Source organism: Eurosta solidaginis, chromosome 4 (assembly GCF_040869045.1).
Source record: "Eurosta solidaginis isolate ZX-2024a chromosome 4, ASM4086904v1, whole genome shotgun sequence".
Classification (NCBI taxonomy): Eukaryota; Metazoa; Arthropoda; class Insecta; order Diptera; family Tephritidae; genus Eurosta; species Eurosta solidaginis.
The window spans coordinates 101,198,495-101,219,028 of NC_090322.1; the positions used below are offsets into that span (position 1 = coordinate 101,198,495).

Consider the following 20,534-nt stretch of genomic DNA (forward strand, 5'->3'; position numbering starts at 1 on the left):
AATTATGATTTCATCAACAATCTCTGCCAATATAAAATTGTGTACTACCGTGACGTTCCCAATTGCGACTTCACTTGATACTTCTCCTAGAACCGTGCTGTCTTCTCCAGTGGCTGTACGCAATCTTGCTCCATGCAATGGTGTTATCTTCTTGTTGACTAAATCCGCTCGAATGATGGAATGAGATGCACCCGTATCTACAGTCAGTAAACGTTCCTTTCCATCCACATGTCCTCCGACAGTAAGATTGTTTGACCTTCTTCCAATTTGTGAGATAGAGATTATGGGGCATTCAATTGAGGGAGCCAGCTGTCGCCCCTTGCGGCTGACTCGCTTTAGTTTAACGATTGAGTGGACTTGGAGATTTGCTCATCTCCTTCAGCTCTGCGTTTACGGCCACCCACATTGTTGGAGCTATTGGGACCGGTGCTGCAATGTCGTGCAATATGACCTGGGTTGCCGCACTTGAAACATTTAATAACTCCGGCATTTTTCTGTTGTGATCCCTTCAGTGCTTCCAAAATTGTGTCTACCCATTCTGGTCTGTCCACTTCCACACGATGAGCTTTGTATGCTGGTTTACTCAATAGTGAGGCCGTTTCCTGAGTCAATGCATGTGATATCGTTTCAGCAAATGTCAGCTTTGGGTTTGCGTATGTAGCTCGCTTCGTTTCCACGTCCCGTATGCCATTTATGAAACTCTGGATTTTTACCCTTTCAGTGTATTCCACGGATGCGTCGGCATTTGCAAGATGAGCCAATCTTTCAATGTCTGAAGCAAACTCCTGCAATGTCTCATTTGCTTTTTGGTAGCGGTTTTGCAACTCAATTTGGAATATCTGTTTTCTATGCTCGCTTCCATAACGTCTCTCGACAGCGGCCATCAATGCTTCATAGTTGTTCCGCTCTCCTTCGGGAATCGTCTGTAGGATTTCGGCTGCTGGCCCTTTCAATGCCACGAACAGAGCTGCAACTTTATCTTCAGCATTCCAGTTGTTAGCTGCCGACGTCTTCTCAAATTGTAGCTTAAAGACCTGGAAAGGAACAGAACCGTCAAAGGATGGTGTTTTTACCTTTGGATTGCTTGCTGAAACAGCTGGGCGGTTTAATTGCAACTCTTGTATACGACCTCTCAAAGCATCCACCTCGGCTTCGATTTTTTCCTCAAACTGCGTTATTTTCTCGTCCATACGTGCTTCGAGTTTTGATGATATACGCGCCTCTTGCGCTTCGAGTGTACTGTTATGCGTGCCTCTTGTTCTTTCAGTTGTGTCTCCATCTTTGATGTAATCTGTGTCGACATTTCTACCATACGCGTTTCTTGTGCTTCAATCTTCGATGTAATCTGTGTCGACATTTCTGACATACGTGTTTCTTGTGCTTCTAGTTGGGATGATATATGTGACGACATTGATGATACTGTCGATGTTTGAGCAGCTATTGCAGCCAATATCATGTTCAAGTCTGTGCTCGTAACTGTCTGCGATGTTTCATTTTTCTCTTCAATTTTTGTTGTTGTCTCGTCCCCATCAGGATAAAAGGCATACTCGTCCACATCAATTCCTTGCGACTCCATTACCTCTCGTAGCCGTGCTTGAAGTTCGATCTTATTGCCGGTTGTATTTAATCCACGGTTCTCCAACTCCTTTTTCAGTTGCTGGATCTTCAATTCACTGAACTTTGCCATGTCCAAGTTGTATTCCCAATCTTCGGAATTTATTCAACAATTCCTCTTCTGACACCAATTGTAACGAATTTCCTGCAAATCCTCTTATTTGCCCTTTTGCTAGGATCGTATCGCTAAACTGTTGAATAAATAACTCCAATATTGAAAATGGAAAAATGGCCTTTATTAAAATACTTCACAATAACACTCAAACTGTGCAACGAATAGCTTAATAACCAAACTGATAGCTTAAAGGAAACTGACTTTCAAAATAATAGTGCTATTGCTCGCTAGATATCGTCTTACTCGTAACTGCTTGACAATTCAAATCAAACTGAATTACTTCTTACTCGCCTGCACTGCTTTTATAGTTTACGCTGCCTACTTCTAGGCTCTTCGATTTCCAGAAGTTACTAGTTGTTTCGGCTACAAAATCGCCAGCCACAACTACGTGCACAAATTATTGCCCTCTCTTGTGACCACTGAGATAAGATATATGCATGTGTTTGTGCATTGCCGCTCCGCTGCTCGTATACGTACATATGTGTAGATGCAATTATTTATTCGTTTATGTAAACACATAAAGATTGAATTATTGATGTGAATGTTTGTAGTTTACAGTCTCTCGCGCGCACATAGCCGTATAAGTAAATGCATCTGTGTGTGACATCTCTCTGGGCTGCCTTATATATGTGTATACTTGATTTGATTATTAACGTAAATACTGCTTGGCATGGCCTTAGCATCGCCTTAGTGATGGGATAACTTAGGGGTGGTAATATCCGTGACAATATGATTATACTGTCTTCGATAGATAGTCGGACGAGCCGCTACTCGGCGAAGTAGAGATGACCGTTGTGTCGGTGGCAGCTGTTACAACAGCAGTTTCTAACTTTACACCATCCGTACAGTGTTATGAATGCTTCACTGCCTTTTCCAATTGCTTGGCGCCAGCAATTTTTGCTGTTTGTAAAGCTTTAGCTGTAATGCAAATATATAGATGGGTTAAAGTGGTTTTCGTATGTTATTCAACAACTCACCCTATACCATCATCACAGCCTCCTCATCGATTTTGAATATGTGTACTTTTTCAGTATTCAGACCCAGTTCGTGCAACCGATTCATTCATATACTGTGGGTATTTGAGCCGTAGACGCAATGGAAGATATTTTGATTCTTTTTGAAGTGTAACATTTGTAAACAGTTGGGTTTCTCTGCTGTCACCATCACCACTAGAGAGCTATTGAAGAAACGCTCGACCAAGATAATATGTGAGATTTACACGCATAGATTTCTTCCACCTTTTCACAGTTATTGATGGAGAAAATGCGAAAGCCATATTTACCATCCAATACCGAAATAGAACTGTAGAGGAAGAAATATTTTATAAAATTTAATAAAATCAAAAAATGATAGTTGTGCTAAAATGGGGTAAAGTATTGTATGTTAAAGTATAGCGAGGTCTCAGCGGCTTTGTCCTGGTGAAAATTGAGTTTGAATAGGTTTTATTTTTCATTCTTAGAAACATGTACGAAGGTACCTGGTAAGATATTAAAAATCCTCAACGCTTTTTTTGCTATAACTTAAAAAAACTCATATTCAAACTTCTGCTTAACTTCTACATATCAATAGCTACCTTTACCACCAGGAGTCCCTATTGCTTCTACGCCTATGCTATTGTTTCCTACATCGATGAACTTTGTAATAAAATAAACAGCTATCTCCCCAATCTCTCCAGTTTTGTCGCCTCGCGAAACCTGATATTTTCATCAACCAAATCATCGGTGACCTTATTTAAAACATGCCAAATGTCGACCGTGCTTGGGAGCAGTGGTGGACCCAACAGAAGAGGAGATCGAGCGCTTGGCATGGGCTCATGAGGCGGTAGAAGTAGGTCGAAGGCAGTTCAAAAGGTTTGCTGCGAGAAACCCTCGGTTCTGCAACCGGTATGAGGAGGAAGAAGCGTCGAATGGCAGAAAGGGCCCAGTCCCAGAGCCGCGACGCAGGGCAGTCCCATAGACAACACAAGTAGGCCCAAAGCTGTAAGACAGATGGGCCCCAATAGCGAGGTATCAACTACCTCGAAGGCTGCGAGTCAGAGGGAAGTTCCAACTATGGAAGTAGGAGATAAGCCAAAGGGAGATAACGCTAAGACTCCGACTTTCTCGGAGGTGCCAAAGGGAAATAACACTAAGACGCCGGCTTTTCCCGAGAAAATGAGTGATGTGGCAAAGCAGTCACTGACTGTGGCGCTGGTTGATCATAGCAGTCCTTTCGAACAGATGACTAGTGAAAGGTGGAGATCTGTAGAAAAGGAGCTTAAGATGATGCGGGAATAACCAAGTAAGCTCCTTCCAACCTTTGATTCGGGGGATGGTATAATGGTATGAAGATTATAGCGTGCGACAACATCGCGAGCTTGCGGTGGCTGGAGGAAGTGGTTCCAAACCCCCAAAGGCAGGGCACGAACGCGCGTTTTGAGATGGTGGATAAAGCGCAAATCCCCAAGGTACCAAAAGTTAAGGTATGGATACCATGCGTGATGAAGTCGGAGGATACAATGCGACTTTTTCAGAATCAGAATCCGAACATACCGGCACAGGATTGGAAGGTACTTACTGTATCTCGGCCTACGGATTAAGGTCAGTTATACATCTTCCAAATAAACAAGCAGGCGGAGGATATATTGTACGCGCAGCTTGGAAAAATGTCCTTAGGTACAGGCAAAATTTATATGCGACTCAGGAAAAGAAGTCGCGGGTATTAAAGTCCTAACACGCTGGACGTGGGCGAAGTCGAAAAGGACCTCAAAAGCCTAAGGGAAAAAAGACAGGTGGAGGTAGCCCACGTCACTCCGAATGTGTTAGAAGGGGACCAACAGCCAGATGGTGCTGTGAGTCGCACAGAGGAACACCCGGCACAACAGGTACAAGAGTCTGAAGGGGGCTTCGAACACTCTAAACCAAAAGGGCTAGGGGAGGACGACGACGTCCCGATGAAGGTGCTGGAGGGGGACAAGCAGCCCATTGGTGCTGCGAGTCCTACAGATAAACCTCCAACACAGTAAAGTGGCGTCGAGCGAACTCCTCCTCCTAACGCGCTGATCCAGGAGCCGTGGCTTCCATCGGGAGGAAAGGTTTCTGGAATTAGCTCGCGCGGATTTGGCGTTTACTATGCGCAAACGGAAGGACGGGTGCGAGCTGTAGTAATGGTAAGGAAACAGCTGCATTCATATATGCTGCCTAATTACACTACTGAGGACCTCGTAGTGGTGGTGAAATCGCCGGGCTCAGATGGTACATGTCCGGCCATGCTACAAGTTTCAAGTAGGGCGGTCGTGGGATGGCTTAAAATAATATTCGATGGGTGCATAAACTGAATCATGTACCGCACTCTTGGAGAACTGCTCGTGTAGCTTTCCTACCAAAGGCGGGGAAGATCGGTCACGTGTATCCCAAAGATTATAGACCCAATAGCTTACCATCATTTCTGCTCAAAACCTTTGAGAGGCTGCTAGATGCTTACATAAAGTCCAACGTGGATGGAAAGCTGCTCTCCACAACACAACAGGCGTACACCAAAGGCAAGTCAGTAGACACCGCATTGCATAGGGTGGTAATAGGCATATAAAAAGCCCTGGAATATAAGGAATATGCTCTAGAAGTCTTCTTAAGCATTGCCGGGGCTTTCTAAATGAGCGATTATTGATGGTCTTCATTACGTTAAAGTACATCCAGCCTTACCCAGATGGATCTACTGCATGTTAAACTGCAGTAAGATTACATCGCAATGGGGATTGTACGCGGCCACGAAATTAGTGGACAGGGGCACTCCGCAGGGAGGGGTTCTATCAGCTCTGCTGTGGACGCTGGTCATTAACCAGCTGATTAGGGGATTCTACGAGGGACCAGAAAAACTTACGGTTTACGCAGATGACGTTGCATATGGTCTTGTTTACAAAGAGGTACAAGGTCCCTAATTGGACCAGGCCTAAGTTAGGAGGGGCGACCCTACGGGAGAAACCTTGCACAAATTATCCAGGAATGATCCCAGACAGTAAGCTGTCATGGAAGCTCAACGTGGAGGAGAGGGTGAGGAAGGCTTCAACGGCACTTTATGCATGTAAAAGAATGCAAAAGAACCGGCATATACGATCAGAAGGAACTCGATGACGATGCCTCAAAACTAACAACCAAAAGCAATAATTATCATTTCACTGACACAAATTTTATAGTTTTTTTTTCGGGATTTGGACACAATGTTGTTGTTGTTTTTGTAGCGATAAGGTTGCTCCCCGAAGGCTTTGGGGAGTGTTATCGATGTGATGGTCCTTTAACCGGATACAGATCCGGTACGCTCCAGTAACACAGCACCATTAAAGTGCTAGCCCGACTATCTCGGGAACGATTTATGTGGCCACATTAAACCTTCAGGCCATCCCTCCCTATCCACCCCCCCCCCCCCCCCCCCCCCAGATCCTTGTCTGTTAGTGAAACAGGATTCGCCGCGGATAGGTGAGGTTGATAATTGGGTTTGGAGAAGCTATATATTGCGCTGGCAACCTGAAGGGTTGCGCTACACAGCCCCTTGAATCTGGTATTTTAGTCGCCTCTTACGACAGGCATACCTACCGCAGATAAATTCTGACCCCTAACCCGCTGGGGGTATTTGGACACAATCTTTTCATTATATTACTTAACAATTTAAAGGCTTCATTCTGTATTGCGAACGACAGCTCAGACGAACGATTCGCCTCCAAACGATATCGTCTAGCAATGGTATTCTCTATCATTTTCGTTCGGTCTTTGCCTTTCTAACTAACAGGAAGGCAAAAGTAATTGTCAAGTGATAAGTTGCCATTGTTTAACATAGTGCAAATACACTAGCGATTCGTCTCTGATCCGCATCGAAAGTTCGTTTCGTAATAGAGAATGAGGCCCTAAGATTAGACATTTTTTTCAATTTGTATTTTGACTTACCAGCAACAACAGAATCATGTTTAATTGTAACCCGCACAAGCAATTTAGCATCATGTAACGAAGCTCAGTTTCTTCCAAAAATTGTTCAACACTGCCACGTAAAATCAATGTACTTGTTCTAGCATTAACGCAACCTTTAAATAATTATAAACTATAAAAATGAAATTAATGTCAAACCTTGGAAAATGTTGAAACGTTCACCACCAACCTGACGTTCTTCAAAGTAATCACATTGACCCAAAACACTTGAATTAATATCATTAGCTGTAGTCATAACAGCACCACCACAAGCTTTCATTCTACGTTTCCAATCTTCTTCTGGTACATGAACAGCACAGAACATATCACAATCTGCAAAATACTGTGTATCAACATCACCAATTGGCAATTTAGAAAACACAACATTGGCGCCTTACTTAGCTAGTTTATTCTACAGAATACGCCATTCAGCATCAACAATTTTCTGATACTCTTGGACATTGCTGTGGCAGATCATTTTTCCAATAACACTTTGTTGCTCCTTTGATTGGCGCTTCGCCATGTCATATTTTAGCATGCATAATTGTAATGCTTTACGTATAGCTTTAATGATGATACGTGCATGCACGCCTTCCTCAACATCTGGCTTAACTTGCTTTAAGATTTCACATGCTTAAAATACTACTGAAGTGGTGCCATCGCCGACCTCATAAGAGAAACATTTTTATTCTACACATTCTAATATAACAAAAAACTTACCTCAGCATTTTGAGATTTGGCGATGTCTACTAGAGTTTTACGGCTGGATTCACAATATCCAATGGTTTCATAATGGTTTCCCCATCATTTGAAATTGTGGCCTTACCACTGGAATCAACAATATGCTTGTCAATAATACGTGAACCCAATGTAGTGCGTACAGTGCCACAATTGAATGCGAGGCATTGATGTTGGATATGAGTTGAGGTTTACCATGGGAGCTATCGGTACCCAAGCATTTTTTACACAAATACTCATGTAACCAATACAAGTTCAAGACATTCATATTTATTGACACGCTGTCCGGTATGGCCCAAATGTTGGAAATATGCAGTTGGCACTGTTGAGAAAAAATATGGATCAATGAACACAAGTAAAAGTGAAAGATTTTTTTTACCATCTCTTGTTACTTTACACATTAGACATTGGAAACGACGACCAGCATCTACAAGTTGCTATTGAGCCTTGCAACGATTGCATCTAATTGCACCCAATTCACCAAAATTTACAATGGGTGGCTCATATTCACCCTCAACCGTGCGTGCCATTGGTGAGACGGTAAGTGTAATGGACAAAGCTGTTGTTTTTAATAAATCAGCTGTTGCAGGTATGCAATACAAAGACGACCTGCAAAGAAGAAAGATCAAGGTAATTGCCAAGCAAAACATTAATTTCGATTATCGATACCTAACGTAACGTGGCGAGGAGTTACCCTGATCTTCTACCACATATTTTGTGGTCACAAATGGTGGTAATAAACCCTGTTCATTAGTAATAAAAGCACCACCAGCGCTATTTTGATTTTCAATGATAACGCTTATCGGATTTGGCATCTGATCGGGATCTAAACGGCGTTGGGCTTGATCATACTGTTGCGGCTGTTGATATTTACCAGTAACAGGTGCAGGTGGTTGGTAAAGAAAATAACACAAAAACAATCATCAACAAATTTGTAAATTATTAGTTGTATTAACATACATTATAACCAGGACGTCCGGACGTGTCCGGGTATTGGAGGTTGACCGGGCTTGGGTGGTTGACTGAGCATTGGCGTCTGTCCAGGTTGTGTTGGTGGCATCATAAAAGCCATCAATAACAAGTGCCAAGAATATATCCGCGGCATACCTGCCGACCAAAATGATTCAGGGGGTTGTGATTGCCAACCTCACCTACCCGTGGCGAATCCTGTACCTAACAATTTGGTGTGAACAATTGGTGCCAGTTAACCCTCTGAAATAATCGGCGCAATTGTACGCCATTGTGTTGGCATTAATTTGGCAAAATGCAAAAGCTTTTCATCTTTCTCCCATGACCATTCTGTCTTCTTTATGCTAGGATCAAGCCATTCGTACCAGCGTGCCTTACATTGCTTGGCAGATTTGCGGTGCAGCAGTTATGCAATACGTGACCACTGGTTTTTACCATATTTCATTACAGCTACTTTGAGGATTTCATCCTGAAAGTTATCAATTTAGTTAATAAACGGCCAAGAGTAACCAGTCGCGTCAAATGCTTACCTCAGTGTTTCTCCACACACCATCTTTTATCATAATTCGCGGCATGGTGCTACATAATTGTGATGTCTTTCGATGAGCACAAAAATCAAATAAAAAATTGTTGTCGAAATAAACAGCAAAAATCATTGTATATTAAAGACTTTGGGAAAATTTTAGAATAGCACCCCCCGAGTTAGGGGTAAAACTTGGTATCAAATGAAAGAGGGAGTTCTCCCGATCACAAATATATATATTTTAAGGTGTGCAAACTTATAATTTTAAAGTTATTTGTTGTTAAAGTTTGCAAATTTAGCAAATTTCTATAGCACTTTAAATTACAATTTACACATCTTTCAAAACCTTAATCCACATACATATCTATATAAATTGGCAACGATAAACTTAAATTGCATTTTTGTATATTTCACATTTCATTTTTGCATTGTTTTCACTTATTATAAATGTTTTTATTAAATCAATCGCGCTTTTGCAGCAACATGCACATATATATATACATATATTTTATTGATGACATTACAAAGCTGTGCTGCCACATATATATACGTATACACATATAAAATTTGTATAGAAATTTGCAAACTTTAACACCAAATAACTTTTAAATTATAAGTTTGCGCACTTTAAAATATATATATATGTGATCTGGAGAACTCCCTCTTAATTTTAAATCTTTCCGGAGATATTCCATTTAAAACTCTCTAAATTGAAAAAATTTTCGACCACCAAATGTTTTGCTGTCTCTGCTGAATTAGAAATGGCGGATTTTTTTTGCACGAAAAATGACGTATTTTGCTATCCCTATAAAAATAATAGGTGCGAGAGAGCACGATACATTGTGGGAAAGCTAAATTTGTCAACATGCTATTTCATTTGGAGAATTTTTCATTCCAAATCGTCACCCCTGTCAAAATTTCGTGTGTCTGTGTGCGTTTTTGGTCACACGATTTTTGCAGGGGTGTAAAACTACTACACTCCCCTATTGCATGCTTAAAAAATTTGGATTTAAGTGATAAAACTTACTACCTTGAATTAAAAAATATTTTTGTTGGAAGTAAAGATGGAGGATTTCTTGAAAGCGATAGCTTTACAGATGTACAACGACTTGCGCTAAAAAAAAAAGTTTTAAGATTTTATATTGAACTCTTAAAGCAAATGCAAAAATGCTTTGTTTTTTCTAGATGTGATATAAAAGTTTTATGTACAATTACTCCCGACAAGGTATTAGCAGAAACCGAAACTTCTATAATACCGCTAATAAATAAATTTTTCGTACTTGATAAAGTCCGACCAAGATACCATTGTTACACAATGGAAGCTTTTAAGACTGTGATTTTACGCATGATATAGACGTTTTAGCTTTTTGCGAAATAGTAAGCTTTTATAGAAATGGTATGAACGAAAAGTGTTTTGAAGAATTGCTTGGTTTTGTATATGATTTACTGAGTCTGTCACATAGTTCGGCGGCCGAAGAGCGAAAAATTTTTGAATTTTCTCTTATTAAAACCAAATTACGCACCAAATCGGAGTTTATTTCAATCAACCACAAAATGTAGCGAAAGAACTTTGTACGCAAAACCCAGGTCCTCATTACGTTTGGTCGGTGAAAGACATAGGCTGGTTCTAGAAAAGTTATACAATGAACGATATAAAACTGTGTTTATTATACGTTTTTTTTCGATGTAGCCCAGATCATATTATAAACATATATGCTTTAAGTTTTTAAATATATACATACATATGTTTATAAGACTGAAAAATATGCCCATATGTGATAAAATGTATTTAATTATCATCATTAATTTTAGTTGAAGCACTTTTTGTTTGTTTGTAACGCCGTGTTGTTTTATGCTTTTTAAGTTGTTGTTATTACATTGTTTGTATACCAATAAAAGAAAATTTTTGAAATTTTGGTCTTTTTTTTTGAAATTTGGTCCTTTTTTTCGACGAATTTTGGTCCCAAATGAAAACAAGCTGTGGCAACCGTGGACAGTATACTCACCCTGCAAAAACGCTCCACGTCATTTTACTAGTCATTTTACGGTCATTGTGACTTTCTGCAGCGGTTATATTCATAGTCACGTTTGCATGGGCGTGATGAACTTTTGTGACCAAATTTTCCGTTTCGTTCCTATTAATGTGATCGTGCATTCCGCTCCCACTTATAGGATGTGAGCATAGCACTGTGCTGCTCACACACGTCACAATGCTCGTCAATTGGCGGTCATTTTTCCGTCATTTCACTCTACATTTTCGAGCCATTTGACAATCAATTTTACTGCGGTTTTACCATTTATATAACCGCCATATAACGTGAATTTTACCTGCAGATTTACTTTACCTGGAGCAGCCATATGAATAAAATATGAACCAAAAAAATTGAATTTTCAATATTTATTATTTTCAATATTATTATATATTTACATGAAATTGGAACTTATATTAATCCAGTTCATATAAAACAGAAGAACTTTAATAATAAATAAACTCGCTTAATTGGTTTTTGTTTTCCAATCTCTTCTAAGCGAGCAAAAAAATAATATTAAGCTTTAGACAAAACTCCAATTATTTGATGAACCTACAACTTAAAGCTTAGTAGAAATTCAGATCAAGAATATTCAAAGGTGTCGTGGATCCGATTGCTGTCGTAATTGATGAACTTAAAAATGTACGGCTAGTAATTGAGTCAGACTTATTATTGTTCTAAATCTAATCATTCAAGCAATAATTCTGCAACCCATAGCAGGAGTATTGATTGGTTTCAAATCTAATTCCAACAGCAATCGTACCACGACATACTTTATTATATATGCACATGAAATTGTAACTTAAATTAATACAGTTCATATAAAGAAAATTAAGTACTTTAATAATAACATAAACTCTCTTAATTGGTTTTTGTTTTCCAATTGAAATCTTTTCTAAGCGAGCAGAAAATAATTTTAAGCTTTAGAAAAAACTCCAATTATTTGAATAATCTACAACTGAAAGCTTAGTAGAAATTCAGATTAGGTTTACTCTTTTTTCAGATCAAGAATATTCAAATGTGTCGTAGAATCCGATTGCTGCCGTAATTGATGAATTTAAAAATGTACGACTTGTAATTAAGTCAGACTTATTATTGTTCTAAATCTAATTATTCAAGCAATAATTCTACAACCCTTAGCAGGAGTATTGATTGGTTTCAAATCTAATTCCGACAGCAATCGTATCACATCCTTATTATATATGTACGTGATATTGCAACTTAAATTAATACTGTTGATATAAAGAAAAGTGAATACTTTAATAATAAATAAACTCTCTTAATTGGTTTTTGTTTTCCAATTGAAATCTTTTCCTGTGCAAGCACATCGCTAACCTGTGTTGGCAAAAGATATGATTATACTGTCTTCGATAGATAGTCGGACGAGCCGTTACTCGGCGAAGTAGATATGACCGTTGTGTCGGTGACAGCTGTTACAACAGCAGTTTCTAACTTTACACCATCCGTACAGTGTGATGAATGCTTCACTGCCTTTTCCAATTGCTTGGCGCCAGCAATTTTTGCTGTTTGTAAAGCTTTAGCTGTAATGCAAATATATAGATGGGTTAAAGTGGTTTTCGTATGTTATTCAACAACTCACCCTATACCATCATCACAGTTTCCTCATCGATTTTGAATATGTGTACTGTTTCAGTATTCAGACCCAGTTCGTTTGATGCAATATTTTCGATTTGATGAATATGTATACTATCCGTTAGGCAGACAATTAGGTGCGTTCGATTCATTCATATACTGTGGGTATTTGAGCCGTAGACGCAATTGATATATTGTAACATTTGTAAACAGTTGGGTTTCTCTGCTGTCACCATCACCACTAGAAACGCTCGACCAAGATATGTTGCGATTTACACGCATAGGTTTTTTCCACCTTGGCAGTTATTGATGGAGAAAATGCGAAAGCCATATTTACCATCCAATACGGAAATGGAACTGTGGAGGAAGAAACATTTTATAAAATTTAATAAAATCAATAAATGATAGTTGTGTTAAAATGGGGTAAAGTATCGTATGTTAAAGTATAGCGAAGTTTGAATAGGTATCATTCTTCATTCTTAGAAACATGTACGAAGGTACCTCGTAAGATATTAAAAATCCTCAACGCTTTTTTGCAATAACTTAAAAAAAAACTCATATTCATCAAATTTCTGTTTTACTTCTACATATCAATAGCTACCTTTACCACCAGAAGGAGTCACTATTGCTTCTACACCTATGCTATTGTTTCCTACACCGATGAGCTTTGTAATAAAATAAACAGCTATCTCCCCAATCTCTCCAGTTTTGTCGCCTTGCGAAACCTGATATTGTAACCAACCAAATCATCGGTGATCTTATTTAAAACATGGCCGCGCCAAATGTCGACCATATGACATTACCCTACCGACTGTCTTACACCTTAAAATTTTGGGTGTGACTTTCATCAGGATCTACATTTTGGTGAGCACGCAGCAGCAATTGTTCCGAGAATTCAGAGCCGTACCAAAATCCTCAAATCCCTCGCTGGCAGTACCTGGGGAAAGGATAAAGAAACGCTCATGACTACACACAAAGCAATTAGCCAGCCGATTAAGTGCTATGCGTCACCCATATGGTCGCCAAGCCTAAAAATTGCCCACTGGAAGAAGCTACAGGCCTGCCAAAATACTGCTATCAGAATTGCCACGGGCTGTCTTCTTATGTCCCCAGAACACCATCTGCATAATGAGGCGCGAATACTCCCCATCAGGGAGAGAAATGAGATGCTGACCAAACAGTTCCTGTTGAATACCCAGAAACCTGAGCATCCCAACAGACATCTGATTGGTCAACCAGCACCGCCTAGGGGCCTAAGGAGTTATCTCCGTAAGCATTTTGAGGAAATACGGCTCCTGAGAACCCAGCCGTATGAAGCGAAAAAACACAAGCAGGTCCTTGGTGAACTCCATAAACAAGCGTCGGACCTTTATGCTAGGAATTGCCCGGTGAATCCAGTACTCAAAGAAAAGTATCCAAACCTCGCGGAAGAGGAACGCATACTCCCCAGAGAAAAGCGAGTCACTCTAGCTCAACTTCGTTCTGGATACTGTAACAGGTTAAACTCTTACCTATCCAGAATCAACCCCGACATACAAAATGTATGCCCCGCTTGCAATGTGTTCCCACATGGCACCAACCATCTCTTTAATTGTAATGTGGAACCAACGCCTCTAACACCCCTTTCATTATGGTCCCCCCTGTCGAAACAGCAAGTTTCCTTGGACTCCCGTTAGAGCATATTGATGATAATTTCTGATCGGTCGCACCTATTGGATGGGGCGAAGCACTGCTACAATAACAACGTGTGAAAGATGGTTGCATCATTCGTTTGTTGCTCCCTGTTGCTTTGCTTATATTTTTTTTTTTTATCAATTTTAAACAAATTCGCAACAATAACTAAACTTTTAATTTGTTAACAAAAATAGAAATGCGCAACAAAATTTCAATTGGCAAATCAGCTGACTTCGAAGATTCGAAATTCCTATTCCCCAATTATTGTTCTCTCTAGGAGAAAAGAATTGGAGGAATTTTTCTGCGGTGCTATTAAGGCAATGACCTTTGACCTCGAGTAATTTTTTTTTAGCTCGAATAGGAAAGATGGGGAATTTTAATTTTAATATTTTTATGGTAAACTAGAGGTCCTCACTAAAATTTGGCTTTGTAGTAATTTTTGTTATTTTAATTGTCTAAATTAGCCGTTCTAATAAATCGCCACTCTCAATACAAATCAAAAAACAAGTATGAAAAAGTTGTTAACGTTACATTGCTTATGGATTCATTTTAAGAGTGCATTAAAAGAAAAAAGTTTTGTTAAGCACATTTTTAAAAAGGAAAGGAAAGGTCGGTAAAAATCAGACTTACCATATATTTATATCGGCTGCTGAGTGGAATATCACCAAATCTCGGCTGCCGTTCCAAAAACTTCCTTTCTCAGAATTCGTTTGAAGAACGCCCTATCTTAGAATTTGTTTCATAAACACTCCAGCTATTGTCAAAATGTGTTGTATTTGAGCTCAGATCGGTCATTTTTGAAGCCAAATCTGAGTTAGGGCATTCTTCAACCGAATTCTGTGATAGGGCTTTTCTAATATACGGGGTTATTCAAATATTTTCTGAGAAAGGTGCTTTTCGAAACGGCACCCGAGACCGGGTGATATTGTTGAGCAGTGCTTCGCCCCACCTAACTGCTACAACAACAACCGGGTGATATTCCAATCAGCAGGCGATATGGATATAAGGCTTCATTTAGTTGTCCCATTTTTACTGAGCTTTTGTTCTTGTGCCTTTCGTTTTACGGATATGTTTAGATATAAGTTTTTTTATTAACTTTTAAAATAAATCCATTTTTAACTGCCGGCCGTTCAAACTCTGAACCCTATTGTATATTCTTACGATTTCAATGAGAATGATTTCCCACACTCTGAGCACGAGTATGGTCGCTCGCCGGTATGCATACGTATATGGCGCTTTAGCTTAGATGAAGTTGTAAAATCTGTGAATTAACGATCAGTAAAATGAATATCATTTACAATCACAGTCTTATAAACCTTTACCCTTGTTGCAGAAATTGCACGTATATTTTCGTTTGGGTTTTGGCGGCTGCTGAATTTTAGTGGCCAAATTTTGCTTTAATTTAGCCTCCTCCTCCTTTAAGGCTGTCATATTTCGCTCTCGCGTTTCTGGATCTTCGTCTTTGTGCGTAGTTAAATGCGTACGTAACTCCGTAAAGTGAGGAAAAGTTGATGGGCAAAACTCACATCTATGAATATTTTTGCCCAGATGTGTACGTAAATGCGACAGCACTGGATCGCTTACAGCAAAGGTGCATTCGCAGTATTCGCATTTGTATGGTTTTCCACCGGTATGAGTACGTATATGACGGCGTAGATTTAGAGCGTAGGTAAAGCTTTTTTTTTTAAAAGCTTGTTGTCGCTGAAGTTTCACTGCCTTTTTGAGCGCTTTGAAAGCTTATGTGTGATGATGCATCATCACCACCCAAAGAACTATTAGACTGATCTTTGCAATTTTCCTCTAGTATAGTAGATGGTCTGAGAAGTCTCACCATTTTCAAAGGTGAAGTTTGTAAAGTGGTATCGCCCACTATTGTGGAGTCCCACATTTTAGATGGCGCTTCAATATCTTCTAGTAGTGTTACATCAATACTTTTTAAAGGAGTTTCATTATCCAATTGATGCTGCTCCTGTACGCATAATTCATGCAATAGACGTTGCAGTGATTGTGCTTCTTCATCTATTTCTTGTAGTTCTAAGATTATATTATTAAATTTATACCATGCAATCTTATCAACTTTCAATATGTTGTATATTCACTTACCTTGTTTACAAGGGATTTTAAAATAGTTTCCATCGGCGCTGCGCTTTTTAGCGTCTTCTTTAACCATATCCTTGTTCTCGCTATGTACATATGTACTTAAATAGTGTGCTGTTAGGATCGGATGCTGTTTTATCACACATTTTTTCCAAAGCCATAAAACTTTCATCAGACGTGCTGTTGGCATTCAAATATAGTTTCGTCACAAGATGCCTTAGTTGAAAAATTATAAGGAATCCTCTTTATAGTGTTTGCATTGTTGGATTTATTTTCATCCTCCATTTCAAATAGTTTGTTCATTGCATTTCCGCTAACAGCAACGTTACTTTCGTGTTGATCCACATTCGCTACATGAGGAGCTGCGCGTGCTTCTAGCAAAGTGTGTAGATCCTCCTCTAAATCCAAGCTAAAGCGTTGGCAAGATACCGGCTCTTTAGCAGGCGTTGTAGCCTTTCTAAATGTGTCCGTGAATCGAGAAAAAAATGTTGAAGATATTGTTTGTATTAATTTTTAATAATAGGTATATATTACCATGCTAAAGTGATTTATCTTTTTAAAAGTAAAGTAATAAAGTTCTACAAGCTAGTAGCTACTTTTTAGTCAAAGATTTGGAAAAATTTCAAATTCTTATATAGTAAGCCAATTTACTCTACAGTATTTAAAACATCCATCTCCATGCTCACTCGAATGGCTCATCATAAACAAGCATGCAATTTTAATGATATATTTATAAGCATTTACCGTTGCATGACAAGTAATTTCTTGACTTTTGCACGCCAAGCTTTATTTGCTTGAAATTTTTCCAATCCAGACATTTGTATTCAGGAAAATTGAAAAAGAGCAACAAATATCCAAGTTATATTTTGTTGAACCACAGCAGACAAGGCGCGGTAATCTTCCAGGGTTTTCGTTACGAAATATCTTTTCCAGATAAGCTTATACCACTTGAGCACGCTACGTTGTGTTATTATTTTATCCAATAGTTTCTTAATGGTTGCCCCATCATTTGAAATTGTGGCCTTACCACTGGAATCAACAATATGCTTGTCCATATTACGTGAACCCAATGTAGTGCGTACAGCGCCCACAATTGAATGCGAGGTATTGATGTTGGATATGATGAATATTTTTTACATAAAAACTCATGTACCCAATACAAGTTCAGGCATACCGCCGATAACACACCTTTTAAACGACGTTGTGTCCAAATCACTTAGCGGTTTTTCTTCTATGATTTGTAGCAATTCTTCAACAAATGTTGGATCATGTATGGGATGCGACCAAAGTGGACCGCCCATCTATATTTGGGAATATAAGAAACAATTTGGTGTGAAAAATTGGTGCCAGTTAACCCTCTGAAAAAGCGACTGACGCGCCTTTTTGAACGGACATAACCGTTTAAACGGTTAAGCACCAATTAAGTAAGAAGGAAAAAATTTGATTTATTCGAGTTTAAATAATTAAGTGGGATAGTTGAAACTTACATGATGTTTATCACCGCAATACGCACAATTTGTATTAACATTTGGTCCAGTTGGTATACCGAATTTTTCTTCCGCATTGCCTTTACCTGAGATCTTGCTTTTTACAATACCTATTGCCTGTAGCATATAGGTATCACAACCAGTGCATTGAAATACTATTCATTGTTTGCTGTGTTCATAATATAAAGATATGATAAGTAATTGGATTGTGGTAAAAGGCCAAAATGCTGTATACCAACCTCATGCTATATTTACACTTCGCTTGACTACTATGCATACGCACAAATACGCGTATATAAAAATTGGCAGAAATGCTCAAAAGTGGCTCAATATATTTTCCATAACGATTAGAGTGCGTTTCAATGCAATGCAATAGTATACGCAATCCCATCTCATGGCAGCATTTCATACGCAAAGGCACAGAACTATATTTGGCATTGCAGGCTTCAGGCGTATTGCCTGCCAGCACAGCCATATCATTCGCAGTTACAAGTAATGAACCCCCACTCGTCAGTGATTGTATAGCGCCATCCAGAAAGCGATTCGGACAACCATAAGGATCTAGGTCTATAACATCGAAACGCTTCTCATATGAAGTTGAAATGTACATGAGAGTCCTATTGCGAATTTTATTATTGATTATTACAGTTAAATCACTAGCTATTGATTCGTATATCAAACCTACATTGCATCCCCTTCGCTTGGCACAATTAAATGTGCCAAGGGAATCTACTGCCACCTTAGATAGATCATTTGCAACAATTTCACGCACGCCTGCTACTTCTTTTGCATAACTTATGCTACGTAAACTTGTTGCAGCAAGCGCTTCCAATATTCGCAGTCCATCGTCGTATTTTACACCACCAACCGTGTATGGTTTCTTGTCATTAGCATTGCTTGCTTTCCTTTGTATTTTGTGGATTTTTATGCGCCGCCGCTTCCCGCTCTCTTATCAACCGCTTTGAGTATACATTAAGTACTGAAATACTTAAATCACGATTAAATTCGTGTACTGGATTGTAGAATACGGCCCCGCCGGCAATAATTTCTGTAGTGCTTTCTTTGATCACACGTTCGGGTGCTTTGTCGTTCGTAGCGATCTGTTAATTCATAAAATTTAGGGCGATTTTGTTAATAACGCGAAACATATATTTACCTTATTTTCAGATATTTCCTCAACTTCCATTTTGGATTTAAACTGCTGTGCATCCAAGTTTTTGTTATCAGCTGTTCGGTGGTGGCATACGCTGGCTGCTGCTTTCGTTGAACAGTGAATCGTGGAAACTGTTTCAACAGAGGAAATATTTAATCAATAAAGATGCACAACACTGTTTTTTCATAAATCAACGATGATAGCCAGCCTTGGGAGGTTGTTGCTGCTGCTATCGTGGCCTTGCATTACCCGGTTGCTGTTGTGGTATATACCTTGGTATAACTGGATGTGGCGTCATTGCCCCACCTGGTCCAGTTGATGCGGACCACGAACAACAACCACCACGACCTACACTGTTTGGGTTCACTTTGCTGCTGCAAACACACCTCCGTCACAATAATTAATAGAGACCATGGAGGGGTATCTCAACAAGAGAGGCTATTTTATTGCACACATAGCGGTTTTTTTACACCGCATTTTCTAATCTTTTTTTTTCAATTTTGGATAATAAATCTTAATGGTAACAAGAATTTTTTTCTTGTATGTATGTAGAAATCAAAATTTACTATTCTGCATTAGAATTGCTCACGATTATTTATACTATGCTATTACATATTTCACTTTCTTTCTTTATAAACATGCACACATTGATATGAGTTTTTTTTGCTAAAACACACTTTAGTAGACCACAAAATATTAAAGAATGCGTATATTAATTTCTGTAAAATGTAAATCACACAAATTGAAAAAATTTTCCACTTTTCTGCAGAATTAGAAATGGCGGATTTTTCGCACGCAAAAATGACGTATTTTGCTATCCCTTTGAAAATAATAGGTGCGAGAGAGCACGATACATTGTGGGAAAGCAAAATTTGTCAGCATGCTATTTCATTTGCACAATTTTTCATTCCAAATCGTCATCCCTGTCAAAAATTCGTGTGGCTGTGTGCGTTTTTGGTCACACGATTTTTGCAGGGCAGTTAACAGCAAGCTTTGGATATTATGTATAACAATGTTGTCACACTGTAATGATCTTAACTTAAGCCTAATGCGGCAGTTACCCACCGACGTGTGCCGTACGTAAGGACGTTTGTCGTACGAAGCACGTTTGACCGAACTCTCAAGCCCGTAGGAATCAATGTGTGCGTCTGTGTACATGTACATAACATATTTGTGTGTGTATTGTTTACAGATAAGCACTGTTGCCATTGACCATTTGGCATGTATGCTTATGGAAACATCAACTTTTTCCAATTTAATTTTTGATATTGTAAAAGGCCGGAATACATATTAAATAAGTATAAATAGATTAAATATTTATAATCAGCACTTTTACGTAATTATTTCGAATTATTTCCACAATTTTTTAAACTTTAATTAGGCTTTTTTGCATAAAATTGCAAACGGTCAAAAATTAGCGCACAAAAGTTTACTAGGCAACTATGTCTAGTGAGAGAGCGATCAGCTGACACGTTCTTACGGAAAAAATCAAAATTGTTTTGATTTCTACGTTCCGGGCTACGTACGTACGGGCGTTGCACGTCGGTGAGTTTTCGTTTACATTGCACACTCATAAGATAGGTCGTGTCAGCTGACACGTTTTTTCT

At 39.0% G+C, this 20,534-nt stretch overlaps 2 protein-coding genes and 2 long non-coding RNA genes across 7 annotated transcripts; all 4 read right to left on the reverse strand.

Annotated features, from left to right (window-relative positions):
- Nucleotides 1-2,462: 2,462 nt before the first annotated feature.
- On the reverse strand, nucleotides 2,463-7,080 carry LOC137250078 (uncharacterized). Of its 2 annotated transcripts, XR_010952715.1 has the most exons (5): nucleotides 7,062-7,080; nucleotides 6,854-6,963; nucleotides 6,646-6,796; nucleotides 2,707-3,031; nucleotides 2,463-2,647 (listed from the first exon to the last, which is right to left on the reverse strand). It is a non-coding gene; the product is annotated as an uncharacterized lncRNA (long non-coding RNA). The 2 variants fall into 2 exon arrangements; XR_010952714.1 differs by lacking the exon at nucleotides 7,062-7,080 and having other exon boundaries at nucleotides 6,854-6,994.
- Nucleotides 7,081-7,191: 111 nt separating this feature from the next.
- LOC137250077 (protein transport protein Sec24C-like) lies at nucleotides 7,192-8,291 on the reverse strand. Its single transcript, XM_067782332.1, has 4 exons — nucleotides 8,071-8,291; nucleotides 7,781-8,010; nucleotides 7,384-7,723; nucleotides 7,192-7,330 (listed from the first exon to the last, which is right to left on the reverse strand). The coding sequence occupies exons 1-2, from the start codon at nucleotides 8,214-8,216 to the stop codon at nucleotides 7,839-7,841; spliced, it is 318 nt and encodes a 105-aa protein (XP_067638433.1). The 5' UTR covers nucleotides 8,217-8,291; the 3' UTR covers nucleotides 7,192-7,330; nucleotides 7,384-7,723; nucleotides 7,781-7,838.
- A 76-nt stretch (nucleotides 8,292-8,367) lies between these two features.
- Nucleotides 8,368-9,819, reverse strand: LOC137248092 (uncharacterized). Its single transcript, XR_010952062.1, has 3 exons — nucleotides 9,520-9,819; nucleotides 8,901-9,110; nucleotides 8,368-8,839 (listed from the first exon to the last, which is right to left on the reverse strand). It is a non-coding gene; the product is annotated as an uncharacterized lncRNA (long non-coding RNA).
- Nucleotides 9,820-12,103: 2,284 nt separating this feature from the next.
- LOC137250076 (tRNA (guanine(26)-N(2))-dimethyltransferase-like) lies at nucleotides 12,104-19,665 on the reverse strand. Of its 3 annotated transcripts, XM_067782330.1 has the most exons (12): nucleotides 19,494-19,665; nucleotides 18,931-19,058; nucleotides 18,749-18,874; nucleotides 18,460-18,715; nucleotides 18,014-18,391; nucleotides 17,775-17,943; nucleotides 17,032-17,588; nucleotides 16,294-16,744; nucleotides 15,513-16,224; nucleotides 15,352-15,451; nucleotides 12,524-12,873; nucleotides 12,106-12,464 (listed from the first exon to the last, which is right to left on the reverse strand). In XM_067782330.1, exons 1-4 carry the CDS (start codon nucleotides 19,501-19,503, stop codon nucleotides 18,662-18,664), a joined length of 318 nt encoding a protein of 105 aa, XP_067638431.1. In that variant the 5' UTR covers nucleotides 19,504-19,665; the 3' UTR covers nucleotides 12,106-12,464; nucleotides 12,524-12,873; nucleotides 15,352-15,451; nucleotides 15,513-16,224; nucleotides 16,294-16,744; nucleotides 17,032-17,588; nucleotides 17,775-17,943; nucleotides 18,014-18,391; nucleotides 18,460-18,661. The 3 variants fall into 3 exon arrangements, with proteins under 3 accessions (XP_067638430.1, XP_067638429.1, XP_067638431.1); XM_067782329.1 differs by having other exon boundaries at nucleotides 12,104-12,464; nucleotides 18,460-18,874; nucleotides 19,494-19,508; XM_067782328.1 differs by lacking the exon at nucleotides 19,494-19,665 and having other exon boundaries at nucleotides 12,104-12,464; nucleotides 18,460-18,874; nucleotides 18,931-19,344.
- Between the last annotated feature and the right edge of the window lie 869 nt (nucleotides 19,666-20,534).